Raw genomic sequence first — 16,465 nt, forward strand, 5'->3', positions numbered from 1 at the left:
CTGTGAAAAATCAACTCTTATGTAGCTAAAGAATCCTCAGCTGGATTGAACTGTCTTTTGTTAATGAAGTGTTCATCTCTGAAGGAATGAGCTGAGGTAGACTCATTGTCTAATTTACATGCAATGGTGTAATCTAATTTAAAAAAAATCTGTATATAGTGTATGGCCTGTGACCAGAGTTATTACCTCTATTGGCTTTTAAATCCAAATGGGATTTTTTCCTACAACTTAATACAGAATATATGTAATGATGATTAGGATTAAATGAATTTATGTTGTCCTAGATCAATTAAAATAGCATTTTCTATAATTATACAGTCATATTTTTTTCTGAAAAAACCTTCGTTTTTCTACATATCTTTGATGTACCTATAGTGCTCTGTTCTGATTCAGGAAACATTTTCTTATTTTTTATGTAACCTTGGTTGAAACCTGCTAAGTTCTTTGTGGAGATGATTAATAAGATTTATATTAGTGCATATGTATTAATATATTAATGGCTTAACATTTTTTTTCACTAACTGAAACAATAGCAAGCAAACTTCATAGTACTGTGCAGCAATTTTCTGCCCTTGTAAAGCCCATGATGTGGTTTTCTGCTGCCCTTAAAATGTGTTACAAATCCTTCCAATATAGATGTGCACAAGTGACATAACAAATCCTTTAGAGCAGGCAATGTCAGTTTCTGAAAGGTTGGCGGTTTTCATTTTTACAGTTTGTAACATAATCCGGCCTGCAAGAAATGTATAATGTCAATGTAAGGTTAGCATTTGGACATCTGTATGATATATATGCCAGCTAGGTATTTGAGAACTGTAGTATTTTAGAGATTTTGCCAATTAGAATAATGTAAATTTTGCACTAAAAATGCAAGTCTGGCAAAATTTCTGCAAGTGTGATCTTGTTCTACAAGGGCAAAAAAAGAGAGAAAGCACTGTTTTGTCAGCTATGCAAGTTTTATACTTTACTCATTGAAAATCTTCACTTTGAGATTGATTAGCTTGTCAAAATAAGAAGCAATTTTACCTCAGACAGGTAGTCCTCAACCTATGACCATATGGTCAGTGACTGTTATGAGTTATGATGACACTGACGAAATGTGGTTACGATTGGCCCTTAAGAATTCCAGCATGACTGAAATCCAGTGCTTAGCAATTTGTCCCCACTTATGACCAGTTGCAAGCACCCTGCAATTGTAATCATGTGGTTGAATCCTTCCCTGCCAGCTTTTCTCCCTAACTTGGGCTGCACCCACATAGACCCTCTCCAACCCATGTGTGCCAGTTACACAGCCTCAGGCATATCCCCCAACCTGCATAGTGGCCTCTCACACATCTCTTCACACTGTCCCCAACATCATATCTGAACCTCATGTACCCTACTTGTACTCTTGTGGCCCCTCCCCGGTAACTTAATTAGCAAACAACTTAGGTACCATCAACATTTCACACTACTGAATGCACAAATGCTTACAATTTTCCAGAATATAAACGCTAATTCTTCCAAAGATACTCTTGCAATCTCTCCTTATACATTTTATTAATTGTATTCCCCGTCTTTAGCTTCTCTCATTCTTGTCAATAATAATTTTTTAGTCTATTATCATTTTGTGGGGGCTCCATCACTGGAGGCTTTTACAAAGAAACTGGACAGTCACTCATCTGGAAAGGTATAGGGCTCCTGCTTAAGCAGAGGGTTGTACTAGAAGACCTATGTGGTCCTTTCCAACACTGTTTTAAAAAAATAGATTTTTTAATCCATTATCATATTTAAATCCATTATCATCTTATCAACCACCTAGCAGTTTTCAGGATATAGCAAATCTTTCTTACCAGTTGCTTCTATTTTTAGATATTAATTTTAAAAATAATTTAATGTATTTTATAAATAGCATTTTTAAGTTTTAGAATAATTTACCAATAAGTTGCTCAAAATAAAAATAGTTGAACTGACTTTTTTATGGTGGCTCAAATGTTCCTTACACATTATGTTTTAACAATTCTACCAAGGAACAAATGGATTCTTTACTCTTGCAATGTTTCCTTATACAAAAATAAAATGCATATTCAACAATAGCAAAAATATAATGAATACATATAAAATTCCATTCTAATGGCTTTGGGAAGTTTTCTCACTGCTGCCAAAAATTAAGAAAATTAAAGTTAAAATTAAGAAATTACACTATCCAGATGTAAGCTTACAATAAGAGAACACATAAAGTAGAGCTTAACATTTGCATCTGATTTGAACATTCTTCTTATTAATATACAAGTTCTTTTAAGTAACACTACAAGGAGTAGATCTTTGTGAGTACACAAAAGCAAGTATGTTCTTGTCTCAGTAACAGTCTTTATTCATTTGAAGAACTCATTCCAGGTGATTTTTGTGTTTGAAAATTTATCATGAATTTACGACTGTTGACAGATCAAAGGTATTGAACTGTCAACAGTTAGATAGGAAGCTCAATCTTGGTTCTTTTAAAAACAATACTTTCTAATCCTTGATGATCAGAGTAATAATATTCATCATCTTGGAGAAATTAAGATAGAAAACACTTGGTTTTTTTTAAATGAAAGAGACAATTGTAAACAAAGGATGATAGCTCCTTGCCAATTTCCAACAGTGATTTTTCAGCTGACCACTGCTGCTGATAATCAAACAAATATATATGTGCAATATAAATAGATACTTTAAAAATTACAGGTAAGAAGAGGAGATCTATTTTTTCTAAGCAATTCAATATTAAAGCTATTTCAAGTTAGACAGATATTTTTTTAAAAACCCACATTTGTAACAAAGCTATGAGTAAAACTGATACAATAAACTACCATATCTTTCGATTCCTTTATATTGATGCTAGGAAAAAAGGTACAAGAAAAAAATTACTACTTAATTGCAAATATAATCACTAATAGTTACTTAATTTCATTGCTAAATTTATCCTCTATTCTCTGTATTTCCTTTGAAAGTTTTTTTCTAATAAGATTATAATTATTAATAATTATTATAATTATTATTCTTATAATAAGAATAATATGTTTATATTAATGTAATATTTTAAAGCTACCTTGCAAGCTCCCCTTATATTATTATATAAGTAATTAAATTATATACAGTCATGAGAATATATAGATACACAAACATGATAAGATTAATGCCTCCTTTGGTATTGAATTATCTTAATGATAATTTATCACTAAGAGAAAAAGAAAAAGAAAACATTGATGTCCAAATAAAAAATCACTGTAAAACTAAAGATTTTGCAATATTTTAAAATATATTCGGTTATTCCCCATATGTCTCTTCAGAGTAACACATTACAGCATAAATGTAATAACATTAATGGAGGAATTTCTTGTTCTATTCATTCTTTGTTCTGAGGTTATAAAGATGCAGTTATGACAAGCATAAAGCAGTTAAACAGACAATTTCAACTTCTATGATAAGATTTTTTGAAGTAAATTAAACATAGCTATCCTATTATTATATTCAGTAGCAATACCAAAAGCAAAATCTTGTATACTGCAAAAGATATATGATTCAGCAAAGACGCTATCATGAAAGGGTTTTTTTTTTTAAAAAATCTGTAATGAGCTGCTTAATACAGTGGCTAATTCTGCATTAATAATGTACTGCTTTTTAGCAACTTTCACAGCTTCTGGAATGGCAGAGAGCTATTATTTTATTCCTCTTACTGGTTACCTGTGTAAACTTCCTTTTTCAAACAAAATATACACTCAAATAAAAGGACATTTCCTTAAAAGGAATGTGATTCCTCCCCCTCCCAAATGATTGTTTTATGAGTGACCTTCCTCTGAAGATTCCATACATTTTTTAAAAAAATCTTCCACTGCTGAGTGGAAGCAGTCCTGGCAGTTTCTCCCTTTTTCCTATTCAGTGGAGACTCCCTATATGTAAAGGATAGTCCAGAACAAACAAGACAGGTGCACTTTTGTCTTAATTGCCTTTGAATATGAATAAGCTGTTGCACATTCCTTAATGACAGAACCAACTTGAGCAAATGTGGACTTGAAGGAAACCTAAGGCAGAGTGTTGCCAAAGAATTGCTTTTAATGTTGGTGTTAGGAGTCACCTGGAATTTCCTGGTGGTCTCCAACCCAATCAGTTACTAATCTTGTTACTTCCTTCCCAAGTCCAATTAAAATATTGCTTTAGAACAAGCAGCTTTAGAGCAAGCCCATCAGTGGTCATTATAAATCATTACATGTTAAAGCTCAGTAACAATACCATCAAATATAAACTCTTTCACATTAAAAAAATAAAAAATAAAAGATCAAAATATAATAGCTTGAAATTTTCATTGTTATTGTATTTTGTGATTATGTTTACCTTTTCTGGACATGGAGGAGGATCAAATCTCTTTGCACAAACTAAAAACACATCAGGTTGTGGCTTGCCATGCTTTACTTCAGGGTCATCTCCCAAGACAATATGATGAAATAAAGCAAAGAAGTCTTTGTGTCGGCTTGTTTTCATTTCAAATGTCACTCGAGATGAACTGGTAGCAACAGCTATGGGAATGTTATGTTTGTGTAGATGGTGAATTAGTTTTTCAACTCCTATGTAAGAAAGATAGACAAATACTTAAAATGCACACCCACAAAAACATGCACACACTTTTTTCTTACCTTTTTCCTATCTTTTTTTTTTTTTTGGCCCTACCTTGCTTTTACAGGTAAATAGCAATTCAAAAAATAGTCTTTTTTTGTTTGTGACTATATGTACATATACCTAAAGTATCTAATATAAAGAAAATATTAAAATAAAAAAAATCCCCAAATAATATCTTCATAACAAAGAAGTTACTGTTCCCCATGCATACATACACATACAAACACACACACACACACACACAATATTGTGAAGATCCACTGATTCCCACTACTGATGGATCTATGACCATCTCCCTTTATATGAAGTTACTTCCCACTGACAGATGGATAAGGCCTCTCCATATATAACATAAACCCCGCTGGGACAGACTCTATATACTGTATGTATTACAATAATGCATAGAAAGCCAGGTTGCAGTAGTAGTTAAGGCATCAGGATATAAACCAGGAGACTGGGTTCCAGTCCCACCTTAGGCACAAAGCCAACTGGGTGACCTTGGGCCAGTCCTTGTCTCTCAGCCTTAGGAAAAGAAGCAAAGACAATCCACTTCTAAAATCTTGCCAAGACAATTGCAGGGATAAGTCTAGGCAGTTGCCAGGTGTCAACCCAGACTTAAAGGAACAACAACAACAACAACAACAACAAAGCAAAGAAAGAGTCTCTGTTTCTATGTCATTTGATCATATGAATATGGAAAAGCAGTAATAAATGCAGTAACGTCTCAATGTCCAAAGAATAAGTCCAAAGAAACTTAAATTTCTTAATCTTATTCTAATTATTTGAATGTGAAAATGAATGTTATTTGATCTGTTTTACTGAATAATAAACATACAAAGATATTTGGGAAGTTTCGCTTGTTACTTTTAAAATAAGTAACAAGGGAACATGATAATCAAAACTTAATAATCTGTCCTCCAGCTTCGCTAGAGGAAATTGAAAACTTGGAAAGACAGAACATATTACAACAAAGAAATTGTAATTTTTAAATTACATTTTACTGTAGCTTAGACGCCCTAATAACTGGCCATTAAATAGTTTAAAAAAGAAGAGGCTGAGATATTATTATATTATTAAAACACATTAAAATATTTCTCTAATTATTGGGCTTATTCTTATAATCAGTTATCCTGGGAACAATTACTTTTGTTTCAAGAAATAAAGTGCATAAATACAAATTACAAAATATTGGTATTTGACTTGTTATTGTGAGAAACTTTTTTTTTTGTTCAGTAAAACTAGTTTAAAAACTTTTTTCAGCTTATTATACCAAGATATAAAGCTAGGCAAAAAAGGAAAAATTAATTGCCATAGATTTTTTATATGAAAAACAATGCAATCTGCACCTTGTTCTGCATTTAAATAGTTTACAGCCCCACATGACTTCATTTTAATGTTTCAAAGAGACCTTTCTCTTAGGCTAAATCCAAAAATATATATTTCCAAGAAATGCTGTTTTCTATAAATCTGCTGGAAATAAAAACTGTATCAATTTCAATCATGTCGATTTAAATGAATTTAATTTATCACATTTCATTTTTCTAATTAATTTATATTACAGTATTTAATAGGCTGCTCTAGCAATTAGAACATTATACATTTTCAACTGAATTTAGCATGTATATTATCTAACCATAATCCAAGTCGTTTAATTATGCTACTCACGCATACTTTGCAGACATATTTTTATACAAATTCAATTGGATTTGTCAAATTAAGGTATTTCTGTTTGAAAGATTTATGTACTGATCCTTATTAAACATAATACATTCACACAATGTCTAGAACTTAGGAAAAGGTTTACAATTATTAATCAGAACAATTAAAAGGTCTTGCTTGATTAGTACAACGTGCATCTAAAAGGCATTAAATAAATAAATGTTAAATAGTTTCCAAATGTGTCCAATTGCTGTTTGCATAGAGATAGTGCTTGTAATTGCCTCATAATTTGTAGAAGAATCAGGTAACATATCTGAATGAAAATATCTTACTCTCACGAACAGGAGATTATAGATGCAAGAAACAGAAGCAGTTATGTATTAAAGAACTAAAATATCTATCTATCTATCTACACTATATTGCCAAAAGTATTCGCTCACCCATCCAAATAATCAGAATCAGGTGTTCCGATCACTTCCATGGCCACAGGTGTATAAAATCAAGTACCTAGGCATGCAGACTGTTTTTACAAACATTTGTGAAAGAACGGGTCACTCTCAGGAGCTCAGTGAATTCCAGCGTGGAACTGTGATAGGATGTCACCTGTGCAACAAATCCAGTCGTGAAATTTCCTCGCTCCTAAATATTCCACAGTCAACTGTCAGCTGTATTATAAGAACGTGGAAGTGTTTGGGAACGACAGCAACTCAGCCATGAAGTGGTAGGCCACATAAACTCGTCCAACATCAGTGTGTGACCTCACAAATGCGCTTCTGGAAGAATGGTCAAAAATTCCCATAAACACACTCCTGAACCTTGTGGACAGCCTTCCCAGAAGAGTTGAAGTTGTTATAGCTGCAAAGGGTGGACTGACGTCATATTGAACCCTATGGATTAGGAATGGGATGTCACTTACAGTAAGTTCGTATGCGAGTAAAGGCAGGTGAGCGAATACTTTTGGCAATATAGTGTGTGTATCTATCTATCTATCATCTATCTATCTATCTATCATCTATCTATCATCTATCTATCTATCATCTATCTATCTATCATCTATCTATCTATCTATCTATCTATCTATCTATCTATCTATCTATCTATCTATCTATCTATCTATCTATCTATCATCTATCATGAATACAATACAATAGCAGAGTTGGAAGGGACCTTGGAGGTCTTCTAGTCCAACCACCTGCCTAGGCAGGAAACTCTATACCATTTCAGACAAATGGAAAATGGAATGTTGTGGTGGTAGGTAAAAAGAAGGAATACATAGGTTAGAGATATTTGAATCTTAATGTTTCGATGAAGAAAAATAATTAAAAAATCAGAATGAATATTTGGGGGAAAATGTGCAACATTCCAGATGAAGGATGATCAATAGAAAGGGGAGATAGAAATATGTTGGATAGCATGAGTTAATATGTAAAAGAAAACAAAGAGGTTCTGAAAAAGTAAGACTATTTTGTGAACCAAAAATTATGGAAGATCAGCTTTCAGTTTGGTTTGATGCAAATACGCATTTAAATTTATTTATATGTACATACAGAAATGGAATGAATTAAAGGAAAAACATGTTTCATTCAGTTATCATTGAAACCAGAATTATGGAAGGCTATAAGAATAATGAGAAGTTATGAATATTGATGCAGCAGATTAGAATTTGATAAAAATGAAAGAAACTAGAATAAATGCAAAAAGATATAGAAAGAAAGAACAGGAATGTAAAGAAATACTAGGAAATAAATTCCTCACTGAATGATTGAAGATTGGAAAAAGGAAGTACGGGTAGATGTGGAAGCAACTCAGAATGGTAGAAAAATAATTACCGTATTTTTCGGAGAATAAGATGCACTTTTTTCCTCCCAAAAAAGAGGGTGAAAATCTGGGTGCTTCTTTTACAGCATTTTTTTGCCTCCTGAAACCCTGCCCCCTTTGAAAAATTACCATGCATAGCCTTTAGGAGGCTTCCAGAGTGGTCCTGGGGGCTGAAGAGAGCAAAAATGAGCAAAAAACAGGCAGTTTTTTGCTCATTTTTGGGCCCCCACCCCCGCAGGAGCACTCTACAATCCTCCTAAAGGCTATGCATGCCCCCCTTTTTTGACAAAAAACGGGCCTGTTTTCGCGAAAAACGGGCCATTTTTGGGAGGTCTGCAGAGTGTAAAACTTTTTTAAAAAATTTGCCTGTTCAAAATCTTGGTGCAACTTATACTCCGGTGCATCTTATACTTTGAAAAATACGGTATATTAGACAATGCAACATAGGTGTTACATAACCTTACCTAGTTACAAAGATTAGTTATGCAAGCCAGAAGAATGAAAACGGATAGTTGGTGGAATAAAAAATACTATGGTCATAAAAAACATACAGGTAATAAAATAAATTCAACAAAAACCAAGAACAAGACAAATTATGTTACAGAAGGATAAGGACTGCAGAGAATACAATTAAAAGCAAGAAATAGTTAAGATTTCAAAAAGAAAGAAAAATACAGAATATTTTTAATGGAAATAAAAAGTAGTTATGCAACTAAGTGCAAAGGACTAAATAAGGAGCCTTCACTAGAATAGATGGAATTAAAAATAAGTATATTGGGATATAATTTGAATGAATGACTGTTGGAAAGAGTGTTATATTACAGATTTACATGGAAATGACATTAATATAATAAATGGAATTAAAATGATATATACATTAAGTTCAAGAAAAAAAACATATGCAACAATTGATAAATTGAAAACTGTAAAACTGCAGGTACATATGTGTTACTAAAGACATGTTAAAATATAGTGGTATGCTTCTGGAATAGCAATACAACAGGTTAATTTATATGTGAAAATTGCATCTGAAATCTGACTAAGGTTGAGTAACAGATTTAACAGTAATAAGAGATGGAAAGGATCTTATAGGTTATCTAGTCCAACCCCCCCTGGGCCAAGGAGGAGACCCTACATTATTTCTGTCAGATGGCAATCCAGTCTCTTCTTGAAAGCTTTCAGTGATGAAGCTCTCACAACTTCTGCAGGCAAGCTGTTCCATTGGTTAATTGTTCTATCAGAAAATTTCTCCTTATTTCTAGGTTAAATGTCTTGATCAGTTTCCATCCATTGTTCCTTGTCTGGCTTTTGGGTACTTTGGAAAATAGTTTGACACCCTCCTCTGTGGCAGCCCCTTAAATATTGAAACATTTCTACCATGTCTCCACTGGTCTCTAATTTTAATTTTAATTATTATTGTACAGTTTATATGTTACCTCCTCCATTATATTTATCTATATTTATCTATATCTGTATGTATTTATATTGTGTTTTAATATGACTGTACACCGTCCCGAGTCCCTTCTGGGAGAGGGCGCGGTTTACAAATTAAATAAAAGTTAAAATTAAAAGTCCTTCTCTTCACTAGACTAGCCATGCCAAGTACTTGCAACCACTCATTGTATGTTTTAGCCTCCAGTCCCCTAATCATCTTGATTGCTCTTCTTTGCACTTTTTCTAGATCTCAACATCTTTTTTATAGTGTGGTGACCAAAACTGGATGCAGTATTCTAGGTATGGTCTTACTAAGACTTTATAGAGTAGTATTAGTACCTCATTTGATCTTGTTTGAATCTATTAATGCAATTTAGGATTGCATTGACTTTTTTGGCTCCTGCCACACACTGTTGGCTCATATTTAATTGGTTGTCCACTAAGATTCCACTTTCAGATTTTGTTGCTTAAGTGTAGGACTTTACTTTTCTCTACATTAAATTTTATTTTGTTAAATAGGGCCCGGTGTTCAAGTCTGCCAAGATCTGGATCTTGAGCCTATCAAGTGTTGGCTGATAGGGTATTGGCTATTCCTATCAGCTTAGTATTGTCCCCAAATTTGGTAAATTCCCCTTCTATTCCCTCATCTAAGTTGTTTATGAAGATATTGAAGAGTACTGGGCTTAAGAACCTTATAGTACCCCACTGCTTACTTCCCTCCATGTAGATGTAGTACCATTAAGTTACAAACCCATCTGATTATGATGCTATCTATCCCACATTTTTCTAGCTTACCCAGAAGTAGGTTGTGATCTACTTCGTCGAATGCCTTGCTAAAGTATATGTATATTATCTACTACTAATCTACTAATTTAGTCACTATGTTGAAGAATGAAATAAGATTTGTTCGCCATGATCTGTTTTTAACAAAACCATGCTGACTTTTAGTTATTACTTTACTCATTTCTAGATGTTGGCAGATGTTTTTTACTATCTTTTCCAGTATCTTCTCAGGTATTGATGTTAGGCTGATTGGTCTGTAGTTTCTACTCCCCCCTCATTTTTTTTTGAAGATGGAAATTACATCAGCTCTTTTCCAGTCCTCTGGTAGTTGCTTGGTGCTCCAGGAGTTTTGGAAGATGTGATACAGTAGTTCTGAGATGACATCTGCCAGATCCTTTAGAACTCTGGGAAGTGAGCCATCAGGCCCCAGTGATTTGTATTCATCAAGATCAGACAGGTATCCTCTTACCATTTTTTGCTTATTTTAAATTTTATTTCTAGTCTGTATTTTAGAGTTATGTTTTTGGTAGGTTGGACTATTGTTTCTTTTTTTGTGAAGAACAATACAAAGAATGAGTTAAGCAGCTCTGCTTTCTCTCTACTGCCAGATACTTCTTTGTCATCTTCTCTCTTTAGTGGGCCAATTGTTTGCTTGATTTTTTTTCTTGTTATTTATATGTTGGAAGAAACTTTTTTTATTATCTTTGACTTTTGTTGTAAATTTTTGTTCATTCTGAGCGGAGGGAGGGAGGGAGGGAAGGAGGGAGGGAAGGAAGGAAGGAAGGAAGGAAGGAAGGAAGGAAGGAAGGAAGGAAAGAAAGCAGAAAGAGGGAATGCAAAACTTTATGGGAATTAGTTAATGAAACATGATGGAATAGTATGAGAATAACTCTGTGGTTATCAGGAGTGGAAAACAACTTGATGTCAGATAATCAGTCCTGAGAAATTACAATGAAGACAATAAGAAAGGATGAAGACCAAATGTTTGCTCTTTGCTAGATTACTAAGAAGTTTATAAATGTGATAAAGTTTATTCATTTATAGCACTTTAATGGTATCTGCTGTATGACGTTAGGTATTTTGCTCTGTAATCTTAATGGACAGAGTTGCAGAATTGTTGTACTTTTCCAAAAATATTGTATCTAGGAAATTATTTTGCTCATGGCATTTCCCCCAAAAGATAAGTTTTCAGAGCACTAAATGTTAAGAATATAAAATAGTAATTTTACGGGGTTTTAGGCAACTCTCTAATTCAAAATATGAGAAATGGATTTCCATTGTTGTGCTACTTCCTGATTAGCTAAACTTCATTAGAATCCATACTGCATAAAACCTAAAACAGTGCTGCTAAGTATTTGCTAAAATTAGTGATCCACAGAAAAAAATATAAGAGACTCTAAATTATCTTTAACGTTGAAGCCAATTATTAGAGACTGCATTACTGTTGCAATAATTTCCCAATTTTAGACAAAAATGAAATATAAATGTAAATTACATTAAAATCTGTTTTAAAATGGTGGACTGATGATACAATATAAAGAAGATACTTATTCCACCAGTTTATTGCTTTCTTTTTTAAAAAAAAGTTTCATAGTATCAGATACATTATTCATATTTGTCCTATGTTCAAATGTATTCAAACATATAAACAGATATATATGAAGTAATACTCATAAAGTAAGAAAAAGCACTGCATTTTCAGTGTAAAAGAAACTCGTTTTTAGAAAAAAATATTAATGCATTTATCCTATGTTCAAATATATTCATATAAACAGATATATATGAATTAATACTCCTAAAGTAAGAAAAAGCACTGTATTTTCAGTGTAAAAAAACTGGTTTTTAGAAAAAATATTAATGTATTTTTCTGTAAATTGTATTTAACAAGCTCTATAAAATAAAATTTTGCTGCCAATGGTATTTCCAATGAATTATGATTATGCCTTTTTAAGAAACCATGAGAAAGGTAAGACTGACAGCAGTTTACTGCTGATCCCATGGCCTCTTTCCAACAGTGTTTCTACTAGTTTATGGCCAACTGCGCTAACCTTTTAGAAAAGATAAAGGTTTGGGATGAATATTTTCTTCACTTACTAGCATAAAAATTGACAAAAAACATTTTCATGCAAACTTGTATTTTAGTTGGAATTGGTCAATTCTTCTAATTTCTGCAGAAGCGCCTATTGAAAAGCTATCACCCACACCTCTCATACAGATGCTACATAATAGAGTAGAAAAGGTTTTTCTCTTTCAGAACATGAAGGTACCTTTATCAAACAAACACACTTTGATCAGCTAATGAAAGGAAGATGACCATCCATAGCAGTAGTGGGATTCAATTTTTTTTACTACCAGTTCTGTGGGCGTGGCTTAGTGGGCATGGCCTGGCTTTGGGGGCATGGCTTGATGGGCGTGGCCGGGGAAGGATACTGCAAAATCTCCATTCCCTTTCCACTCCTGGGGAAAGGTTACTGCAAAATCCCCATTCCTTCCCCACCCCACTAACCTGCTTTCCAGCTCTGAGCTGGGAGGCAGCAGGGGCGGGGCTAGCCTATTTGCCGGTTCTCCGAACCACTCAAAAATTCCGCTACCCATTCTCTAGAATCTGTCAGAACTCGCTGAATACCACCTCTGATCCATAGTCATATAGTTCAGAAGAAGCTCTCGCTATTGCTGATTGGCTTTTTGAAACTGCATTTAGCATAGAAATGATAACACAGACCCGTGATGGTGAACCTATGGCACGCGGAGCCATCACCAGTTGCTCTTCTGGGTTCGGGTGCAGCAGCCAGCTGGTCTTCACGCACATTGGCATGCCAGAAAGCAGAAGAGGAGCTGCCCAGTGCGCATGCGCACATCAGGAAAATGATCTTTTTTTATTAATATATTTTTGTTGAATGATTTAATCTTTAAAAACAGTAAAAAAGACACAACATGAAAAAATAATACACAAAACATAAATAACAATATACAGTAATTTTACAGCTTTCTGTATCGGCTTTCCTGCTTAGCTTTTATAATTCTCCTTTCTGCATTGCCTTCCTATTGCTTTAACCTTGTCCTATAACAGTAATGGCGAAACTTTTTTGGCTTGCGTGCCACAAGTGGGGGGAGCGCAGGGGGGTTGAGTGCAGGCGTGCCACACCCATAATGCAACGTGTGACTCCCCAGTGCGCATGCGCGCACAACGCGTGACCCCCCCCATTTTACATGCTTTTTTCGCCCTCCCCAGGCTCCAGGGGCTTTATAGGAGCCTGGGGAAGGCGAAAAGAGCCTCCCCCGACCCCCCGGAGGCTTCAGGGACTGTCCCTGAAGCCTTCGGAGCACTTAAAACCACCCTCCGAGCAAACCGGAAGTGACTTCCGGGTTGCTTGGAGGGTCGTTTTAAGCGCTCCGAAGGCATCAGGGAAGCCTCGCATGGTCCATGAAGCCTTCGGAGCGCTTAAAACCACCCTCCGAGCAAACCGGAGTCACTTCCGGTTTGCTCGGAGGGTGGTTTTAAGCGTTCCGAAGGCTTCAGGGACGGTCCCTGAAGCCTCCGGGGGGGGGAGGCTCTTTTCGCCCTCCCCAGGCTCCTATAAAGCCTCTGGAGCCTGGGGAAGGCGAAAAATAGCTTTTAAAAAGGTGAACTCAGCTGGCCAGCGCGCGCATTCGCGCTGGCCAGCTGACAGGGTAGCGCCTCGTGTGCCCTGACAAATGGCTCCGCGTGCCACTTGTGGCATGCGTGCCATAGGTTCGCCATCACTGTCCTATAATATAGCAAACGTAGGATTAACACTTATAATAATATTAATTATTTGTATCACTGTATATTTATATTCTCTATTTTCTGTTTTGGCTTCTGATTTCTAGCCACTTATATATTTTATTCCATACTTTATAGAAGTCCGATTCTTCTCTTTCTTTTAGCTCTATTGTCATTTTATCCATTTCTGTGCATTCAAGTATTTTCCTGATTCTAGTTTCATCTGAGGCAGTGGTGGGTTCCACATCCCATTCCAACTGGTATGGTTGGAATGGGCCCTGTGTTGCCCACATGGATGCACACAGTGCACGCATATGCGATGTGGCTGCAAATGATGCTTCCGCAAGCCTCCGCGACACGCCAGCAGTTCGGTGGAGCGTTGCGCAGGCGCTGTAGGCGCAATGCGCATGTGCGGAAGCACTGAAAGCTTTAAAACATGGTAAGCTCGGGCGGGCGGGTGTGCCCTCCGGAGCACCATACCAGAACGGTATCCGGTGCTCCAGGCAAGCCCTGGTACACCAGTACCAGGGCGTACTACTTGCAACTCACCACTGATCTGAGGGTATATTGATTTTTTCCAGTTCTGTGCGAAAGCAATCCTGGCTGCAGTGAGTATGTGTATGATTATTTATTGAGATTGTTTATCCATTTTTTGGTCTAGTAGTCCTAATAAGAATGCTTCTGGTTTGAGGTCCATTTTTTGCTCAGTAATTTCTTCCAACCATTTCCGAATTTTGCACCAGTACTTCCTTGTGATGGGCCACATTCACCAGATATGATAGAATGTTCCAGGCTTGTGGCTACATCTCCAACATTTGGGGGATAAATTTGGGTACATTTTGGCCAATCTTGTTGGAGGCAAATGCCATCTATAAAACATTTCATAGAGGTTTTCTTTGTAGGCTACTGCCATCGTAAATTTATAATTTCTTTCCCATAGTTTATGCCATTTTTCTAACTCTATATTATGGCCAACATTTCTTCCCCAGCTAATCATTGTCTCCTTTACCGTCTCTTCCTCCATTTTATATCTTAAAAGAAAATTATATCATCTAGTAATCATTTTTCCTTCCATTCCTAGTAATATTTTATCTAATTCCATTTGTTTCTCGTGTATTCCGTATTGTTCCTAATCTTTTTAAAATCTTATTTTAATTTGTAAATAGGGCCACCATTCCATATTTATTCCTTGTTTTCAGATCTTGTACTGATTTTAGTTCTCCTTTTTCATCTAAGACAGCAGTTCTCAACCTGTGGGTCGTGACCCCTGTGGGGGTCGAACGGCCCTTTCACAGGACTTCCCTAAGACCATCCACCTTCACCGGCGTCGCCCATGCTCAGGAGTGCGTCCTGAAGCGGCAGGTGCATGAAGAGTGCCAGGTGGCCAAGCAGCCTCCTTCCGGCTCCGGGCGCAACCCTGACGCTGCCCCACCCAGTATCCACACCAGGGAAAGGCCGAGGTATTTAAGGGGGAGACGGGTTCTTCTGGGTGGCGGATGAGCCTTGCTCCGATGGATGTCTGAAGCAAGCACGGTCGGTGGTGCCACTTCAGCCCAGGCACCTGCACAGGGCTCAAAGGCGCCCGGAGAGCAGGAGTTGGGCCACCAGCTTCAGCCGGAAGGATGGGCTCTCACCCAGGCAGGAGCATCCCGGGATTCAAGTCACCTTGGGCCTGGACGCTGCCTTTGCTGCCCCCGCCGCCAGTCCTGTCCTGTGGGATATGAGCTCGGAGGTTTTTTGGCCCCCAGGAAGGGCTGGCAGGAGAGGCCGGAGGGGAGGACAGGCCCTGCCCACCCATTCCTTCCGTCCTGATGAATTCCACTCGGGAAGGAAGCACAGTTCGATGTAGCTTAAGCCTCTGTTTAGAATACCATTTAAAGGGCAACTTCTTTTTCTTTTTAGTTTTTTTTTATTGTTTTAATTAGATGGATAACACACACACAAAACACTCTTCAATACGTCTTCCAGCTAGCATGTCGATTGGTTACAATTAAATTCCATGCATTACTACAATCATTCTTTATACTTCATTCAAATTGAATTGTGCATTTTAAATCAAAGAATATACCAACATTCTCCTTTAACTGCATTTGTTTGAAAGTACTTTTATCCAGAATCATTCGTATTTATATTATCCAATGAATAAACATTTTAACATCGACAACAATCTATAAGGGCTACCACATTCTGCTTATTTATCGCCTAGGATTCCTATTTCTTTCCTCCATCCACCTATACCATTTATCCCATATCTGATAGAATTCTGATTCTTCTTTTCCCTGGATTTCTTTAGTTAGTTTGTCCATTTCGGCACAGTCCATCACCTTTCTTATTATTTCCTCTTTACTTGGAGTTAGCTTGTTTTTCCATTTCTGGGCATAGGCAATCCTTGCC

At 36.2% G+C, this 16,465-nt stretch overlaps 1 protein-coding gene across 2 annotated transcripts in view; it reads right to left on the minus strand.

Annotated features, from left to right (window-relative positions):
• PUDP (pseudouridine 5'-phosphatase) overlaps window positions 1-16,465 on the minus strand; it is a 66,149-nt gene that overhangs the window by 30,197 nt on the left and 19,487 nt on the right. The window contains exons 3-4 of one of the 2 annotated variants that reach the window (XM_081946024.1): window positions 4,351-4,580; window positions 1,481-2,856 (exon numbers count right to left, since the gene is read on the minus strand). In XM_081946024.1, coding sequence (XP_081802150.1) covers window positions 2,800-2,856; window positions 4,351-4,580 — 287 coding nt within the window. In that variant the 3' untranslated portion in view covers window positions 1,481-2,799. Of the gene's footprint in view, window positions 1-1,480; window positions 2,857-4,350; window positions 4,581-16,465 lie in introns of those variants that run through there. The other variant, XM_081946023.1, reaches the window with a different exon arrangement.

The sequence above is a fragment of the Natrix helvetica genome (genome assembly GCF_964273705.1).
Source record: "Natrix helvetica genome assembly, chromosome: 3".
Taxonomy (NCBI): domain Eukaryota; kingdom Metazoa; phylum Chordata; class Lepidosauria; order Squamata; family Natricidae; genus Natrix; species Natrix helvetica.